General features: G+C 35.1%; 2 protein-coding genes across 4 annotated transcripts in view; one reads left to right on the forward strand and one right to left on the reverse strand.

Annotated features, from left to right (window-relative positions):
- The window catches only part of eif2ak4 (eukaryotic translation initiation factor 2 alpha kinase 4), a 34,039-nt gene extending 27,815 nt beyond the window's left edge, over positions 1-6,224 (forward strand). For both annotated transcript variants that reach the window (XM_069193305.1, XM_069193306.1), the window contains 7 exons: positions 514-626; positions 1,165-1,223; positions 2,176-2,273; positions 2,974-3,042; positions 3,674-3,718; positions 4,838-4,956; positions 5,759-6,224. In XM_069193305.1, the coding sequence (XP_069049406.1) occupies positions 514-626; positions 1,165-1,223; positions 2,176-2,273; positions 2,974-3,042; positions 3,674-3,718; positions 4,838-4,956; positions 5,759-5,816 (561 nt within the window). In that variant the 3' untranslated portion in view covers positions 5,817-6,224. The remainder of the gene's footprint in view (positions 1-513; positions 627-1,164; positions 1,224-2,175; positions 2,274-2,973; positions 3,043-3,673; positions 3,719-4,837; positions 4,957-5,758) is intronic.
- A 582-nt stretch (positions 6,225-6,806) lies between these two features.
- Positions 6,807-19,341, reverse strand: part of LOC102688245 (cysteine-rich motor neuron 1 protein-like) — a 53,074-nt gene continuing 40,539 nt past the window's right edge. For both annotated transcript variants that reach the window (XM_015350918.2, XM_015350917.2), the window contains 7 exons: positions 18,556-18,677; positions 16,124-16,342; positions 15,378-15,593; positions 13,521-13,742; positions 12,426-12,551; positions 11,424-11,602; positions 6,807-11,086 (listed from right to left, as the gene is read on the reverse strand). In XM_015350918.2, coding sequence (XP_015206404.1) covers positions 10,895-11,086; positions 11,424-11,602; positions 12,426-12,551; positions 13,521-13,742; positions 15,378-15,593; positions 16,124-16,342; positions 18,556-18,677 — 1,276 coding nt within the window. In that variant the 3' untranslated portion in view covers positions 6,807-10,894. The remainder of the gene's footprint in view (positions 11,087-11,423; positions 11,603-12,425; positions 12,552-13,520; positions 13,743-15,377; positions 15,594-16,123; positions 16,343-18,555; positions 18,678-19,341) is intronic.

The following is a 19,341-nucleotide window of genomic DNA, read 5'->3' on the forward strand; positions in this document are numbered from 1 at the left end:
GAAATTCTGAGGCCAGAAAGTTATTAAAATATTCTACATTTGCTTTATTGCATCATTGTTTGCCAAACCATAAAGTTCTTTTCAAATCATGGAATGCTTAGAAGTAATTTCCAAGTCCTGATGTTACATATGTGATCTTATTGTTTGGCTTTATTTGAAAAAACCCTCTCCCACAACTAAAAATGTTTAATATTTGTAATCACACTCATAAACATGTAATGTTTGCATGGCTTAATTTTAACATGGATTTAATGTGGATAAGCGAATCCTTACATGTTGTTGTTGGGCTTTGAATGTCTGCTCTGAAATTCATTACTTACCTTTGACCTCCTAATCTTGAGGATATTCCTTGAAAAGGGAAGAGAGCCTATTTTAGATACCTCCTCCATTTATGAAATGATATAAAACTCAAGATTGTAAATGAGTATGGTCAGTAAAATATTTTGAAAGTGGGAGGCACTTTGTGGAGAAAAGATTAAGCACACAATGTTTTATCTTACTCTTTTTTCATAGGTCAAATCATTTGAAAAGGACAGGCAATCAGAAAAACGAATTCCAGAGACGGACTTGGTAGATCACATCATTCAGAAATGTCGGACCAAATTGAATGACGAGAGGAGTACCAGGTGACAGAACTCATGCTAAAGTTATTTTTTATTTCTACTTAAAGATATCATGTAAGTTACAGAACATTTTATACAGAATACAAAACTGGGGGAGTCCCATTTTCACATTTAAAACTTAATATTTATTGGAGATTTCAAGTTCTTGTTTTCTTGCATTTAGATTCTCACTTTATGCAAACAAACCCACCATTAAGTGGATCATCCCTTGTTATTGTATATTTGAACACATGGAATTCCAAGCATTTTATCTTAAAATAAATTGTCATTTGTAATCTGATTTTTATATTTTTCCATACTGTTTTTGTAGTATTTCCTGATCACATTTCAGCTCCATAACAGATAGAAGGCTTAAATGTCATTCAGAAACCTTTGAGGCAATGGACCTAGATGTTTTAAGTCACTGTAAAACAAGTGCTAATGATCTAAAAAAAGTTACTGAAAAGTATTTGCCTTGCATGTAAGTGAGAGTTATCAAAGGTAGCTTCACATACAGTTATGTCTGTTCATTTCAGTAATTCTTTCATATTGTACTTTACAGAGAAAACTCTGAAAGTGGTTTACTTCAGAACCCCAAGGGATCACTTTTGGTTACTTCAGGTAGGGTGTCTGCATGACATGCTTTTGTGGTCCATTGTGTAACCTAATTATTTACCTCTGAAGAGATGTTAAATGTTCTTTCTGTTAAAGCACAAATGTCTTAAAAATATGTTGTATTTATGAGCTTTGTTTAAGGATTCACTGTGTTGCATGGTTTTTAAGTAGGCATTTTAATATATGTATCAGAATGTTAAAGAAAAGATAACAGAAATGCACTGATAAATTAAAATCTGTTCCTTATATTGAGGATGGCTCTCCGTTTTGTAAAGTTGAAATCTTGAACTAACGTTCTTTGTCCTGAAAGTGTACTTTTGAGTTGTAATTTAGAATCAAGAGCATTTTCTTGGGACACATGCACTAGGCCAGTAAAAGGTGTGACTGTAGGAGGTTAAATGTAGAAAATATGTCCTGTCAATCAGCACCTTTTTCAGTTGCTGAGTCACTGCAGTTGCTTTAACAGGCACTAAAAGTTCCCATCTGTTTAGAGATTTTGTTACTTGGTTTAATAGCAAGGAACCATTCTGAGAACTGTCCCCCAGGAAGTGCTGTTTACTGCACAATAAATTGGAGCCAAGGTTGAACGTAACCATAGACTTAATTTGGAGGAGCTGTAAACTTGGGACTGTGAAAAACGTTTTTCAAATGGAATACTTAATTAGTGGACCATTATTATCTTTATACTTTATGCAATGCACACATCCATCAATTTTATTATCATTATATTTCTATTTCTTTACTCCTTCAAGTATGTCTGTGGTAATATTAGGGTCTGATAGTTGGTTGTGAAATTGTTCTGACAGCATCTCTTAACTCCCAGACGTAAAATATGCCAACTCGGCTCATAAGTCTCATACTGTATAAAAATAATCAATTTTCCAATCCATTGCAACATTAGAGATAAAACTACTTGGTTTTTAATGTATAAATATGTTTGAAAAATCCACTTCTGTAGGATCGTCCGAGCCACATGGGAGCAATACAATGCTGAATGTGAATGTCATCTCTCCAGAGAAAATTTCCGCCAGCACAAGACGGCGTTATGAAACACAGGTTGACACTCTCTTTCCATCCATCTTTTGATTTTGGGTTTCTGATTTTTTTACTTTATTCTTTGAATGGTTTCGTGAATTATTGCTCAATAATTAACTTGCAGGTAAAGGTTGACATTATCACCAAAGTGCTATGCCGACACTTGTCCCAAATGGAACAGCCTGGTCTGGTTTCAGAAGTGAAAGTGACCACTAGCCTCAGAGAGTAGTGTTATTTCACACTTAAAAACCACAAGTGCATTCTCTAACAAGATGAAAAGTAATAGCAAATGAATGACATGTTGAACATTGCATGCCTTTCTTCTGATTTACATCATTTTAGCAGAAATGTCATAATATAATGAAATCTGCAATATTGGTGAGGATTCATAGTTTTATATGTGCTATAGCAAGAAAAAATTAATGATCAGAAAGTTTAGTTAAGGTTTTAAAAGTCTGTTTTTTAAACCTAATTACTGCAGAGTAACATTACACTGAACTTTATAGATACATTACTCACTTAGCTGTGCCACTTTGAAGCCTGCTGACTATGGCATTCATTTTTGCCTTTTAAAGCTGATGATAACATTATGTCATCATGCTGCTGGTGCTTAACTTGCTTAGTGTAGATCATGATACAAAAAATTTGAAATTAAATCTTTTTAAAGTTTTTATATTCCAGAATCTTCTGTTCTCATGAGAGCCGTTTTATTTTTTTTCAGATACAAACCAGACTGCAGAATCTTGCCAGCAATTTGCAAAACAAGAACAATGATATTGAAGTTTTAGCTGTGAGTGAATCATTGTGTAATATTTACTTTTTTGCTTTAATTCATGCGTGTAATCATTAAATAAGAAGTACAGCTAAGAAAACACATTTATAAAAAAAGAGAAGTCGTTTTTGTATTTTCTGGCACTTTGAATTGCTAAGGGATTTCAAAATCTTTCCCCATGTTAAATAACTAAAATCTGACTCCAGTTACTACAGAGGAATAAACAGACAAATTCAGTGTTTGATTCTGTTTTATGTTTACCTTATCAGCCTGTTTATCTTATGTCTAATAGTATTTTTGGTGGAAAACTAGAAACAAAGTTTGTTGCTCTGCTCTCTATAAATTTAATTACAAAATTTGAATTTAGTTTATTTGTCTTTGTTATTGCTTACTTGAATTATTTTCAAGCATGATGCAACCATTACTTCAGCCTGATACTTTTATGTTTGTTAAAGGAGGGAAGCATTTTTTATGCAGTTTCATCTGTCTCAGAAATAATAATCAAGTTGAATTGTGCCTCAAAACATGGGCCAAACAGAAAATGAAAATATTGCCCACTCATCAGAGGAGAATTTACTTTTCTTGTGAGAAATGTTAGAAACCTTGTATTCAGCCACCTAAAGTCTCTTGTATGCATTCTTTATTGCAGGTTGAGCTGCCCAGGGAAATTCTAATTAGCTGCTTGTCACTGGAGGTTAGTATTTTTTTTTCTTGTGTATATAAAATATTAAATTCAAATCCAGGTTTTCAGCAGGTTGGAGCAGACTTTGGAACTTTACAAGGTGAGTCATAGATCAGTCTTGCACCAAGCTAAAAGTCTTGGTTGGAGCCAAAAAAGAAAAACACTCAGGTTTTCAGCAGGTTGGTGTTAGAACAATCACCTGAAGTGAGAAGTGAAGTATTCTGAGGGTAAACATGACATTTCCTGTCCAGATGACAATTTGCAAAACTGAAGAAAGTGTTCTCACTTCACATACTGCTGTGGGAGGTGTTGACTTTTAATAACCGAAAAAGACCCCATAGCTCTTTTTTACGGCATAAGTTCTGTGATTGGTATCATGGCTGAACTCCTAAAAAGGCTTTTGTTTCACGACAGGCCAGTGCCTTCCCTTTGTATTTTAAGTTATTTAGTCCATTTTCCACCTTACCTACAGTATTGTGTAATAAGTGCCTGGTGTAAAATGTGTTCCTTTAATCACCTTAACTACAGATATTACTTTGTATTTAATATTATTACCCAAAGAAAAAGTTAAATATTTAGAGACTGGTGTGCTTTAAAAGACAAGATACTGTAAGAATTCCTCTGGCACCTTACAGCAAGTGTTCATTCATTAAACCATATTAACTGATGCAGCTTTGTAGATAGAATGATAAGGATTATAACATGTTAAAGAAATAATTAACATTCTGAATAACATAGAGGTCTCAAAACTTTAGAATTCAACAGACTAATGACCAAACTGTAATGCGTTTATGAGTTGTATTACTGCAAACAAATAAAATGTAGGTGAAGTAGTGTGTGTAAAGTGAATTTAGTCCCACTGAAAGATCAGAATAAATGACAGCACAGCAAATGAAAAAAAACGATTTCATTAAAAAATGTCTTCAACACATTAAACAGTGCATAGAAGACATTTTTTAGGTGCAAGGCATTTCTTGCTTCGTGTGGCTTAGATTGATAATTAATCCAGTGGAAATTAATTGTACACCTGGGTAACAACATTTTCTGTATATTTTGCATGATGTTTCATATATAATTTTTTTCATAATTGTTTCTACAGCCCTCATATACATTATGTTTTCTGTGTTTCAGTGTGATGGGGATGAGCAGATGTTTAATGCCAGTGTCAAGCAGTTGCTATCTCGACATCCAAAGCAGCGCTATTTAAAATCTATCTGTGAGGAAATCCATCATTTCAAACTTGTTAAAAGGTATGTGTTCAAAATAAAAGTAATGTTACATAAATATGCTTTGTAGTGTTCAAGATTGATTTAGTCTTTACGAAACTGCTTAGACTGCCCTCCCATGGAGTTTTCCATCTGTTATCCCTATTTACATTCAATTAAAATGATCCTTTTTTATTAAAAGTAGTGAACCTCTAGGCAAATAACAAAATTTGGGATTTGTATAGAATTCTACTTCTTCTTTTAACAGTGAGCTGCTGTTTTTAATGGGAAATATTTGCTCCAACTCAAGGTAGAAGTTGGTTACAGAAAAAGTTCTCATGGTTCGAAGTGACACTATACTTTTTGATTAAACAGTTAAATTCGTTTTTGTCAATAAGTTAACTCTGTGGTTTATCTACTGTTCTTCTGAAGTGGGCCTCAGAAATCTGACTGCAGAGCCAAAAGCCACCAGTGTCATAAGAGACCAGCTGCTGAGTGCCATACCAATTGTGAAGTGGATTTATGAAAGTGATGCATTTTTAGAAATGTAAATTTCATTGTAATCATTTAACTTACTTTTTAAGGAGTTGTTTTCAGATCTTATTTCTGTCAATTTCTTAATAATCTGATCCGGTAAACAGCCCACAACTTTAAATGAAAATATGGTTTCATAAAGAAGAAATTAATAAAATTATCATTTAATGATTTAACTGAATGCTGAGGTATCTATATGTAATTAAATAAATTCTTATTATATAAAGCTCACATTGAGATTCTTTTCTTTAATGCATCAACTTCAATTTCATCTGCAAAATATATGGACTAGTAATTTCTTTTATCATTTCAGGGTTGCTGTTCTTGTTTTATATAGCTACAAAGAAGACTACTACAAGATTTTCCTTTGAGGGTCAAGATTAAGGTGCACACAAAAGTGTCATATCTGTTTTGGAAACTGGATTTTTGCTTTAGGTGCATTTCCTTGTACCATATTATAACTGCAGTTTAAAAAGTTATCTGTGAAAAAGCAGTATGCATTTAATAATAAGGCTCAAAATAACATTTTTTCAATGTGATAGGAAAAAGATGGAAGAGTTTACAGGTCTAGTGTCTGCCTGTTTTGCTGTAAGGTAGCAGGCATGTAATTTTTTTTAAATTTATTATGTATCATTAAAATGTTCAGTGATTAGATCATCTGAAGAATGAAAAATACATCACGTCAGATTTGTATTGTTATACTGTATTTAAGAGACTAGTTTTATATAAAAGGTGATCTTGGTGATGTGTCATATTAAAACATACTCTATTTTACCTTTTGTGGTGTATTTTTTTCCATTCCTCTTATTAATATTACTGAATAGATTTAAAAGCAGTTTAGTAACATTACTTAATTTTTATTGGTTGCTTGAGATATTAACCTTAAGGTAGAGCTTCAGAGTCCTCGTTTTATCTAATTAAACTTTGGTTTACGATAACCTTTTTATTTTGTACATTTGTTAAAAAGTAGCATATTCCTACAATGCAGAAAATGGAAGATAAACATCAAATTATTGATTAAATTATTAAATTACCATTTGTTCAGTTAGTGGTTCAATTGGTTAATAAACTTATATGCAATAACAAAACAGCATTTCTCCCAAAGGTACCATGAAATTGACCACAATGTCGGTGTCCTGTTATGGGCTATAAAGAATTTTCTAAATTATATCCAGGACTTATTTTTCTCTGGGCTCAGAGGTTAGATATTCATAGAAGATAAATATAGTTGATAATAGGGAAGGCTGAAACATAGAATTTTCTTAAATGTAGTACCAGGATTGTGAGGCTACCATAGCAGTCTTGTCGTCAAATATCTGCAGGTAGAGCCAGTTTCAAATTTATCATTTCTGCAGACACTAAAAATTCTGTAGTCTAGTGTTTTGTTCACACAGTTTATTTTTCAAGAAGGGAAAAAAAGCAGTAAATGTTACAAATATCTAAGAATTGCATATTTACATAGTTTGCAATTGGGGAAATAAATAAGCCACTTTTACATTTTCTGGGTAATAAAGCAGACAAAATAAGAAGTTAAAAATTCTAGAAATATACAGCAGCATTGGCTACCACCTTTTAACTAGTCAAACAATCATTAGCTTCTGATACTATAGTATTAATAAATAAAGCTATGTGAAAAAATAAATAAGGTACTCTTTTTCATCTACTTTAGACTACCATTTTTTACACTTCGGAATTGCAACAGCAAAAGCTTTTAAAGGTAGCCTGTTCTCTTAAAGCATGTGTTTGTAGAAAAACTGAATTGACCCATATCTGTTTTCTGTTAACATTAAAAAATGATACACAAATTCCTGTGTAGTACAGTATGTGTAGTCCTGTGTTATATTTTGAACTTCAGAGACAGACACTACAATATCTTCTTCTGTTAAAGACAGATCCCACCGCCAGTTTAACACTTCTGTAATGCATCACTGAAACAGTTTTCACAAAAAAATATAGCTAATAAGCGATTTTAAGCATAGTCATCCCCTCAAGCAGTTTTGAGACGTATGATAGGTGCATAAGAGCAACATAGTTTACTGTTTGCAGGACTGAAACAGCAGGGTATGGAAAATAAAACCCCTTTAAATGAAGGCACATTATATCAAATTAAAAAACACAATGATTTTCTTCAGTTTTGAAAACCTGCAATTTCTTTGTAATACACAAACTAAGGAGGATCATAAGCAGTACAAGCGCCATTGATAAATACACATTCTTCAAAAATTTTAAAACTTCATTTTAAAAAAATAACAATATTTCACAGCTCTGTTCACTATAATGCATTGTGCATTGTACATTGTCCATCGCAAATTCCTCTGAGGTGCCAGAGGCTTTTTTCCTTTTAATAGCTATCATCGTGGGTCTGGGTCTGGTCATATTAATTGTGAAGGATTTTGTTTTTAATATCAGTTTTACTAGGACATTTAATTGTTATGAATGTTGTGCCTCCCCTGGTATTGCATTTTGGGAAGAAACATCTACTTGGATTTAATCAGATGCAGACATTTAAAGCTAGCTTAAATAAAATGAAGAAACTTAGATGGATAAGCATTATAGCTGAACAAGGAATTCTGTATGCTTAGACCTCAGAGTTTAGAGATTTCTAAGTAATTAGAAATTATAGGTTTGAGATTGAGGCTCAGTTCATGCAAGCAAAAGTCAACTCCTTTTTGTGTGTAATATTTGGTTAGCTGCTGGTTGTGGATAGGTTGTTACTGATACAATTTGTTCTTTGTAACCTTTTAACCTTTACACAAAAAACAATGGAAGGCTTATTTAAAGGTTATGATTGAAGTACAGACTCTCATATGGGAAAAGCATTGAAACAGAAAAAGTAAGAGCCCTACCCCACAGGAGTTTCAAAATGCTTTACAATATGTTAAATAATATCAATCATTATACCATAGTAACTAAATACATTACCACTGTGCATTGATAGCATTTTATAAAAGGACGTTTTCTTTTCATTATCTCCTGTACAGTAACTGTCTGCACTGTGTCTGCTTCAAGTCATTCCAAACATTTTAATCATGGCAGAAATACAGAAAAATGGAAGTTAGATATAAAGTACTTTATCAAGATGTATAAATAATCCTGAAGCCAGCTATGATTAAGGAAAAAAGAAAAGGGGTATTTTTACTAATCTAAGCCAGCAAGAACTGAATATAGCCCATTTAAAGAATAATGAAGAAGAAACAAATTTAGCAGTCAACAGTGTTTCCATGCACTGACTACTTTCACAGAAATAGTCCTTCTGTGAAAGTTTTCAACACATTGGCAAATCAATGTGTTATTCAATGAGATGAGCCTCCAAACTTAAAAGACTAAGAATAGCTAAAAATCTTCTGTTCTGGGTTTCTTTAAAGTAATCGCAGAAAATAAATCAATTTTCAGCCTTCTAGGTAAAAGTTTACCCTTGCTTTTTACTGCAGGTTTGTCTTTTAATACATTATTACATGTTAATTGAGGAACCTAAGACATACAGATAAGATGCCTTTTATATGAAGCAGAGTTTCCTTAACCTAAACTTGATTGCATCAGTTTGAAGTACACCATGTGTGGTCCAGTGTGTTTATCACTGGGCCCCATTTCTGCACTCAGTTTTACTTGAGAGTGCTGCCTTTTGATTTTTAAACTAAATTGGAGATTAGCAAACCACTTTTAATGCATGTTTCATAGGTTCTTTCATTTAAGCCCTCAGAGTAATTTACTGTTTTCTTTAAAAACAAAAATACAAGTTGGCACCGATGAAGTTGAAAAATTAATAAGATTGAGATAAAATTTAGTTCATGAAAAATAATCATCTTAAAACAGATCATGCATCATAAGCTTTTTTCATGAAGGTAATCTGTTTAACTCTATGACTCATCCTCAAATTAATAATGCCAAATGAGTCTTTCACTTATTATTACTGTTTTATGGGCGAGACAATCTAATGTACTTTACACGTCACATTTTGGGACTGCTAACTCAAATGCAAAACAGTACTTCTTAGACATTGCTCAACTAGCTGAATGCAAAATTACATTGACTAAAAGCTTTTAGTGATGGTGGTTTTCCATTATGTTGATACAAGATGCTTCTAAATGTACTGGGTTGGCAAAGGAGCTGAAGGTTTGGTGTAATTTAGGCTTAACTCTATGATTGAGAACAAACATACTGCACCAGTTCTCCAGTGTAATTTAACTTTATAATATACTGTATATGGATTTTCAACATACTAATAAAGCCCAATCCATTCTAGTGAATTTTTCTCACCACAATTTAAGAAATTACATTCCATCAAATTACTTATAATAAGCAGACTCTATGGTAAATATTTTTTTGTTGATAGCCAATCTACATCTTATTCAGTCCAGCTTTACTGTGTTGCAAAGTTGATTTCTGTTATTCCAAGTTGTATAAGAGTAGTTATTGCACTAAGCAAGCATAGTCCAACTGAAATCAGAACAATCATTTATACTAGGGTGACAATTTTGCATTCTCTCCCAATTCTGCAATTCTCTTGTGCAATTGAAAATCACAACATTTTTATTTGCCCTGTTAAAAATAGCGTGGATATTTTCACAAAGCTGGAAACACAAAACATTATTATGTATAACTGTGCACACTATTGCAATTATAGAAATGTGCCAGCCATATATGTTAGCATCTTCCACCCATGTTTTCTGTGGAACCCAGTTTAACTACTCAGTTGTGCCTGTGTGGGTGTGTGTGTGTGTGCTCAACGACAACTGTCCCCTGGTGCTCTATGCCTCCAGAAAAGACCCCAGGTATAAGCAGATTTCTGACAGCTGGATGGATTTATGCGACAATTTGTTCAGTTTACATAAGTAAACTATTCCCTTACTCTTATGAAGTATTTAATGGGCTTCTCATGATTCTGTTTCTTTTCTCATCTGCTATCATTACATTGTTTATTTATTTGCTAATTCCAGAACATTGTGTCCTGTCAGCTGTGAAATTTTAAAAAGATTGAAAATGGAATAGATACATCACAACTGGATGTTTTAGGTAGAGGAAATTAAGGACTGATTCAACTGTAAGAAACTAAAAATAGTGAAAATATGTTGTAACTAATTTGTCATAAGCATTACTTTAATTTCTGCTGTGTTCCAGTTTTTTCAAACTGGTTACATCTATATACTAATCTATATATGCGCTTACCTCCTTAAGCCATCTGAGCTAATTTCTTGAAGAAAACTCATGAGATGCATAAGACAATGCTTAGCAAGTATGGCTACTTCTTCCTTTTATAAAATAATGGGACATTTTAAAGCTTTAAAATTCACGGAAATGTCACAGCTGTGAAGTGTTCCATCTTGCATTTCAGGCTGACAATCTTCATCTGTTTTATCAAAGACTCACTTCCAAGGTATGCTTTTTAACAATCATTGTAGAAATGTAGGAAACCTATTCGTTCCCAAGGAGTTTTCTTAGTATCATAGCTCTAACCCAACAGTCGACTCTGCTTGTTGTTCACTTTCGCTCTAGGGATGATGTATCTATCACCATTGGAAGAGCTGCCTTCTGCTGTGAAGCTGACTGTGCAGTCACTCCTGACGTTTTGAAATTTGTTTTCCTTTGAGGGCTCCATGTAAACCACAGCATTCGTATTCACATGCTTTTTCAGAATGACTGTCTGGAAAGACAGAAGAAACTTATTACTTCACTTACAGTCAAAGCTGTTGTAACAGTAAAAATACTAGTGGAGCCTTTGAGTAAACTGTTGATGCATATAACTCTTGTAATGTAATGTTTGTCTCTGAAATGTGTAAAACTGCACAACAATGCTGCATATAATTTGGAATTGCTGTGAATATGTTTATATTTATTTCTGATGATATAAAGACTTTTCTGCAATGCCGAAAATAAACACTGCACAATGTTCTTTTAATATACAGCATCCAGTGTATACAGTATTACCAGCAACAATGCTCTCTGCTGTTTCACTGTATTGTTCCTCTTTGTAGTCCTACCTTTTTTGGTGCATTGTAACAAGACAAAAGAACCAATTTCTTCTTCTTGTTGATCAGAAGAGCAACTAGAAGGAATATGACAATGGCCAGCAGTATACCAGCTAAAATCCAGGCTGCTGACTGATATATCAAAGCCACTTCTGTCTGGTTTGGGAAATCTTCACCGAGACCTTTTCCATCTGCAGCACAAAGGACAGAGTACAGAACCATGTTGTATTGTGTCAAATTTCTCACACTGACTAGTGAAATGAAAGAACTGTAGTAAAAACAGAAATATTTTTATGACATTATTCTGTCCTAATCTATTTAAGTGAAAAAACATTCTCTCTTTATTTACTTGGCAGACACCCTCTTAGTATTAGAGTAGTCTTTTGTAAGTTTACCAATCTATGGATTACTTCCCAGAGCAATTTCAGCTGTCTGTCCTCCATTCATTTCAATCACGTCTTTCTACAATCTCAGTTCCCAAAATTCAGTTCTTTATCTAGTATTGTATTAATGTCAGTTAAACATCCTGCATAGTGGTTTATATAGTGAAATGTTTATTGAAACCATTTGTTTCTGTTATTTCAGTACTCATAATCTCCAACTCTTTACAGTTATATCTCTAATTATTGTACCAAAAAACAGTAATCAATGTATGGTAAGATCTTATCTGTTTTTTTACTTAACTTTGTGTGAGTTAAGTAGAGATAATGTATGAAACCAAAGTTACAAAAAAAGTAGCCAATGGGGTATCCCAAACTTTTAGTGATTAATGGTGTAGTGTTGGCTGTCTTGCTTACGAGACACCACTTACTGTATATCAGAACAGAGAAAATGCATTTGTGGATCATTTTGGTGTTGGTGGAGGGGAGTCCCTATTACCTGTAAAGCGCTTTGAGTGGAGTGTCCAGAAAAGCGCTACATAAGTGTAAGCAATTATTATTATTATTATTATTTCAACCTCCAACCCTTAAACACCTTGAGTGTCAGTGAATAAGTGTCTACATGGTATTTTACCTGTAACTGCAACAACTGGTGGGAGCTGAGTTGTGGAAAACCACCATCTGCTGTCCTCTGTGTATGTTGGTTTCTCTCTAGGTGTCTGGGTTGACAGCATTATTGGAACCATGGTCGTTGTCATATCTTAAACACAAAATTATAAACATCTGGTCAACATGCAATGCAGAGAGGAGTAAAACACAATCTTTTTAGGTAATTGTTCCACATACTGTATAGTTCCAAAATTTGCCAGTTGAAAATTGTAAAACACCTAAGACCTAAAAGATTTTAAATTGCCCTGCCAAAACTGGCTTTTGAAGTGTAAAGGTCATCTGCACACTGGCATTGAGGGCTGTATTTTTGCATTACTGCTGTGGGAAGGCCAAAACAGGAAACTAAATCAAGCTCTTAATGATCTTTTGTTGACTTCATGAAAATGGAAATACTGAGAGGGCTTCCATTTGTTTTCAGTTTTTTTTTTCCAGTGCCACATACCAAAACAAAGCTAAGATCAAACGGTTCTAAATGGTTTAAATACAATGAGCTGCTTCAACTAATGTTTCCTCTATAGGAAAAGCTGACCTGGAGCTTTGTTTTCATGTCCTCACATTGAGGGAGCAGGCAATTCAGCAGGAGACAGGAAACATGGCTGAATGCATGAACACTTTGGGAATGTTTTCAGTCTGTGCGGTCTGTGTCCAGCAGCATTTTTGTGAGTAATCTTGTTTTGTGAGTGTCAGAGAAACTCAGATTAACCGCAGCTTCTCAGTCCTGCTCTCTGATAGTGAAGCTTTTGTATGAGCTTTCAGAAAATGACCAGAATCATTTGCAAGGTTAAGAGAGATTTTCTCAATAGGAAAAGCAAAATATAGTTCAGTCCTATATATATGTAAATATATATTTATATTCAGCAGAATTGCAATTAGAAAAACTGTCCTAATATATGTACAAGGATGTAGTAATATAAATGTGTCCTCTTCTATTAAAAGCAAGCCCTTCAAATTTATTCCTCAGTATGGAATAACCCAAATTAACCATGAAATGCCAGGAACCAGAAGGGCAGGCTATCCAAGACTATATTTTCCAATGCAGCATTTCAAAAGCTGCACTCACCTAAACAGTATGGGCAACATTGACCTTTCCTCAGGACAGGAACTCTGCAGTTAGCTGGAGGGCACTGCTGGGAAAAGCACTGTATGGTTCCATTGTTACAGGTACAGCTTGTACAGGGATTGTCTTTCCATGAAAATCCAGACAGGAGAAGCTCCCCCTCACTGGATGTGCAAAATTCAGATTGGCTGTTGTTCACAGGAAGCAGGGGCTTCAACTGGTCATCTGTGAATATTAAGTTCCACATCAATGCTGGATTTATCATGATTCATTTAGCATCACAGGTTTTAATCACAAAAATGAAGAAGAAGTGCATACTGACACATTAGTTTAATCATTTGAATAAATGCAATGATTCTGAGAACTAATTATAAGTATGATAGACCTAGCAGAAGATCTACCAGGAGAGTTTTCACATTTTCTTTTGACATCTCTCAGTAACAGCGTCCTATATTGTACTATATTGTACATTTATATACAGAATTTTGGTATTCGTGAGCTGAAACTTAAGGTGTTTCAAAAACATACATTAACAGAATACTGGCTGGCCTTTTCATGAACTTTCTCTATATACTGTACATCTGGAGAGTTGGTACCAGTGAATGTCATAATATAATAAGAAATGTTACAAATGAGAGGAGATCAGTCAGCATTTCTGGCCCATTTGATAGTTGGCTTCAGCCATAAGGTTGAGTAGGTTCCGCCATACTTCCACGACAATTTGGGTAGACATGTGCCTCCTATTCTTTCCTGTAAATGTTCTTTTATACAGCTTCCACTTGTGCCCTACATACAGTATATCTTAATGTAATCCCCCTTTAATTAGCTATGATTATGGGCCAGAACTCCATCACAATTGTCAGAAATGATGAATGAATTATATTTCTGTTTCTGCTTTACTTCAGTCATTGTGTGTCTCATTCTTTTGCCTGTCGAGTAAATGAAGGACTGTAACTGGTGCAATATATAGAGGAAGCTTTTATTTGCCTCTGATCATTGTGTAACTACACCCAGTACTCAAAATTCCAAGCACTGAAAAACCAAGATTACTTTTCAGTTCTGATGCAATAATTAATTATTTTAAAGATCATATATTTGTCTTTTTTTTGAGAAATTCCTTAATGCCCTTAACACTAGAATTCTCTTTGCTATGGTCATTTCAATAATCAAAAATTTCTGAAGATACTGCTTTGATGTTGTAGACAGAAGGTAAAATTTCAAAGGCTTGGCTTTTTTCAAGATTGAATGCTGAAGTGATTAAAAGTCTTTGAAAAAAGCTAACCTTTTATGAGTAGTCATAAGCTTCTGATTTACATTATTTCAGTATGTGAGCAAGAGGAATTGATAGTGTTTATATATAGGATTGTGCAGGAGCTCTCACCCACTGGAGTCATGCATTGCCAACTTGTGATTAAGGAGGCACATATGTTTTTCACTGTAAGATCTTAACTTGATGTGAAGCTGGTATGTGCTGGTATGGAGTGTTTATAGGGTTATGTCATACATAAAAATGTCCCACAAAGCTGTCTATCAATCGTAGTTAGAAAAAACATATGTTGAAAAATATGAGTGCATCAAAGCTTTTCGTTTTGAAAACTTGTAATGTTAAGATGGTATGTTCACATATACTACAGCCCTGACATGAATATGTTGCAGGTTTTAAGCTGTTTCTGTATACCAGTGTTGGAGGAGGAAAAGGGAAGAAGGCAAATTTTATTCTTAGTATGGATACAGCGTGTATCCATGCTGACAAATGTATTCAGCAGAGCAACATGAACTTTGTGACTGTCAATAAATCATAGAGGATATTGCCCACTGCTAACATTTCACTTCCAGAATAAAATACACGGCACTTGTTACCTGGACAGATGTAGCAGCATGAGTCCTTGCTTCTGGAAGGGGCCTGGCAGAGCACAGGAGGGCAGACTTCGATGTCGCACAAGACACGGGCTTTCCTGCAGGTGCAGCGTGTGCACTCATCCAGTTGCCATGTCTCTCCTTCCACATAGAACTCTCCTCCTGGGGCCCTACACACCACAAGATCCCCTCCATCCAGCTGCCCACTGCCCGACTCATCTGAAGGGCAGACAAACAGCTTAGAGGGTCTTCGGTAATATGTGTATGAAAGCTTTCAACAAGTGTGTCAGGAAGTCTCCATGCTGCACTCCCAGTAAACCAAAAGTAATTTTGGAACTCAGAATTATGTCAAACAGAATATTTGGGGGAAATGTCTTATACTTTCTACGAGAAGCATTTATACTGTAAGTGTCTCCAAGAGCTTTTTCATTTTCTTCAGTTTTCAAGGAGTGGCCTGCAGTGAAGTTGGCACTATCAAAAGGCCTAAAGTTAAAACTTTCCCCCCATGAAGATATCGCTAGAGCAATTGGCATGTGCAAACAATTTATTAGAAAATGACAAATCAGGACCGAAGTTATTGTACTGTATGACCTCCAAAAATGATTGACACCTAAAGGAAATCGAAATAACTGAACCATTTTTTTTTCTGGTGAAAGTCACGGACAATTTGTATCTGTCTTCGTCTTCAAAATAGTTTGTTCTGTGTAATCCACACGATCAAAGGGGTTAACACTGCTTGGTCTGCTTACCTTCACAGCTTGGGCAGCACTGGTTTGGCCTGACCACGGGGTGTGAACAGCTGGGCACTGGGCATGTAATCAGCAAGCACATCTCCCGGGCGTCATGGCAGTAACAATCCCGGCAGCCGTCGTGCCAGCTCTCCCCTTCCTTGTAGCGCTGTCCGTTAGCTGTCAGGCAGTAGCTCGCTGTGGGAGCAGGAACTGTTGTGCTGGGGGTGTGGCTAGTCTCTGCAGAGGCAGAGTTAAAATGTTGGATCTTTTGCCACAGATTACTAGTCAACAACAATAAAGAAGAACTTTGTAATAAATAAAGTGAAATCACATCATGAAAAAATTCCTGAGTGTAAATTAAGCACAAGTAAACTCGGGAGGGAGATGAAACAAATTGACTTTCTGTCTGGATGGTGTGTTCTTTGCTTAGGAAAGTTGATAGAGTAGGTTTTTGTTAACTTCTCCAGATCTCTATCCTGTAAAGAATATCAGAACTATGAAATGTGCAGCTTGGCCACACACACCATTGCCCTCAACACAGATGAGGAATGGGATGGAATGTAGTTTAACTACCTTTAAACCTTGTGAAACACAACCTGTTCAAGGTGTTCTTTCTGTTAGCAAAGGTCCAACAGATGATTTGGTAGAGGTTCTGTAGCCAGTGAGTGATGGAACAAAAAACTGTCATTCTAAGCCATATTGTGACAACTATCCTGTAAAACATTATACAGTACAATGGGATTTTTTTCAATCTTATGAATACAGAGAATTATATTTTTTCTTATATGATATGGACAATAAAACCCTTTTCTTCCAATGAATCGGGATTGTTGTTTCTAAACTTCACCCTATGTGGCTGGTAGAATAGCTTGGGTTTGCAGAAAAGCACAATTTGTGGTAATATCTGTAAAAAAACAATTGGTGTCCAAGAGGCATCATTTTGTATAGTATAACAGCTAATTAAATAAAACAATTCTAACACATAAAATGTAATATAAGGTCACGTATACGTTTCCTTCTGCTTTGTTAGCTTACTTCCCAGATAATATTTATTAGTGCTCAGGGAAGTGTCTAATATGTTAAATAATTTTTGCAACCTTAAAACCTGTTCCAAAATCTCTTACTTTATTCTGACATGAAAGTACTGCCGAAGTATAATGATGAAAATTGAAAATCTACCTACAGTAGTATGAGAATGAAAAATCTGTGTGGCTCCCCAGAATGTTTTGTTCCCTAAAGTTTAGCAGTCCACTGTAAAATAATCAGACTGAATACAACATTAAAGTTGAACAATTCATGGCACTATGAGTTTACTAAAAATTAATACTATATTCTATGCCTAAAATTATTATAACTGCTCGGAAAAAGAAACAAAAATACAGCAATACTACACTACACACATTTCTTTAAGCCCTCTCTTAGATTAAAAATAAGAGCAAGGCGCTTAACACTTGTAAGATAATAAACTTGTAAGATAAATTTACAACACAAAGTATCTTTGGACTCCAAAGAGGCTTAAACTTAATTATCCTGTCATCGTTACTGATCTTTATATTCTATTTATATTTTGATGCTGTTCACCACATATAAAAAACAGTAATAGTAATTTAAAGCAGTAATCTACTGCTAAATCTTCCTCATGAAACAATGATTCTGCATTCACCTACTAATTCACTTACTAAATTTATTTTGATTTTGATCTAAAATAAGTGGGTGTTCAGTAATTTAAAATAATGATATTTTAATACATTTACTGTATTTAGTGCTTTTCTTGATACCTAACTCAAAGCTCTTTAAAAACCACCAACCATACTGTATGTACGTAGCACCAGCACGCTCACCACACACCAGCTATCAGTGGGGAGGAGAACAGAGTAATGAAGCCAATTTATAGATGGGGATTATTTGGAGGCCATGATTTGTAAAGGCCAGGGGGAAATTTGGCCAGGGCACCAGGGTTATACCCCTTACTCTTTCTGAGAGATGCCCTGGGATTTTTATTGACCACGGAAAGTTCGTTTTACGTTTCATCCGAAGGAAGGTGCCTTTTTTATAGTATTGTGTTCCCATCACTGTACTGAGGCATTAGGACCCAAACAGACTGCGGTATAAGCACTCGCTATTTGTCCCAATAACACCTCTTCCAGCCGCAGCCTCATCTTTCCCAGGATGTCTCCCATCCAGGTACTGGCCAGGCTCACAGCTGCCTAGCTTCACTGGTTGCTAGTTGTGGGTTGCAGGGTGATATAACTGCTGGCAAAATATAACATGAACTCAACAGGAAAGCATGTTACTCCATTTCCTGGTATAATAACTTTGGAATTTATTTCTGAAAGTCACTGAACCAGTTTTCAACAGTCTTTGAAAGATACGAAACAGCAAAGAGCTATTGACTATATACTGTACACGATTCCCCCAACAGAGAAATACAGGACAGAGAAAAATGTCACCTTTACACACACAGATGGAGCATCCTTTCTTATTCTGCTTGTAACCTTCCCTGCAGTCTTTGTCGCAAGTGAATGGAGGACATTTCACACAGCGGCACATCTCACAGCCATGCTTGTTTCTCCTGTGTCAACCAAAAAAATGATAAGATAACTGAGTTAAAGGCCTGTCCAATATTCTACATATCTATCCATCTTCTAACTGCTTTATCCAGTACAGGGTCATGGGGGAGTCGGGGCATATCCTAAGAAGCAACAGGCACAAGACAGGTTACACCCTTGCATCAACTCATCACAGTGCAGACACACACACAAACACAGACAATCACACACTTATACCTAGGGCCTAGTCAAGGTACAGTATGTCTTTGGAACGTGAGAAGACACCAGAGCACCTGGAGGAAACCCATACAAACTTGGGGATAGCACTCCAGGTCTGGAATTGCACCCACGACCCCAGAGCTGCAAAACAACAATGCTAACCACTGTACCACCATGTTGCCACAATGTAATAAACCTGGCTTAATTTATTGCTTGCGTTTTTTAATCAAGTTGTCCCATTCTGAAATAGTCTTTCTCAATTACATATGGGAAGCAACTAGACTGGTTGGATAGAAATAATTTTGCTATTTTCTTTGACTCTTTATAATTGTGCTTAATGTCATTCAAATTGCACCTTAGCAGTAAAGAATCAGAAGCAAATTACAATACTATGGGCCCAGATGGACATTCCAGGTATACACAAGACATATGGTTCTGTTTTTAGAAAATATATTAGTTCTCTTTGAA

The sequence above is a fragment of the Lepisosteus oculatus genome, chromosome 8, assembly GCF_040954835.1.
Source record: "Lepisosteus oculatus isolate fLepOcu1 chromosome 8, fLepOcu1.hap2, whole genome shotgun sequence".
In the NCBI taxonomy this organism is placed as follows: Eukaryota; Metazoa; Chordata; class Actinopteri; order Semionotiformes; family Lepisosteidae; genus Lepisosteus; species Lepisosteus oculatus.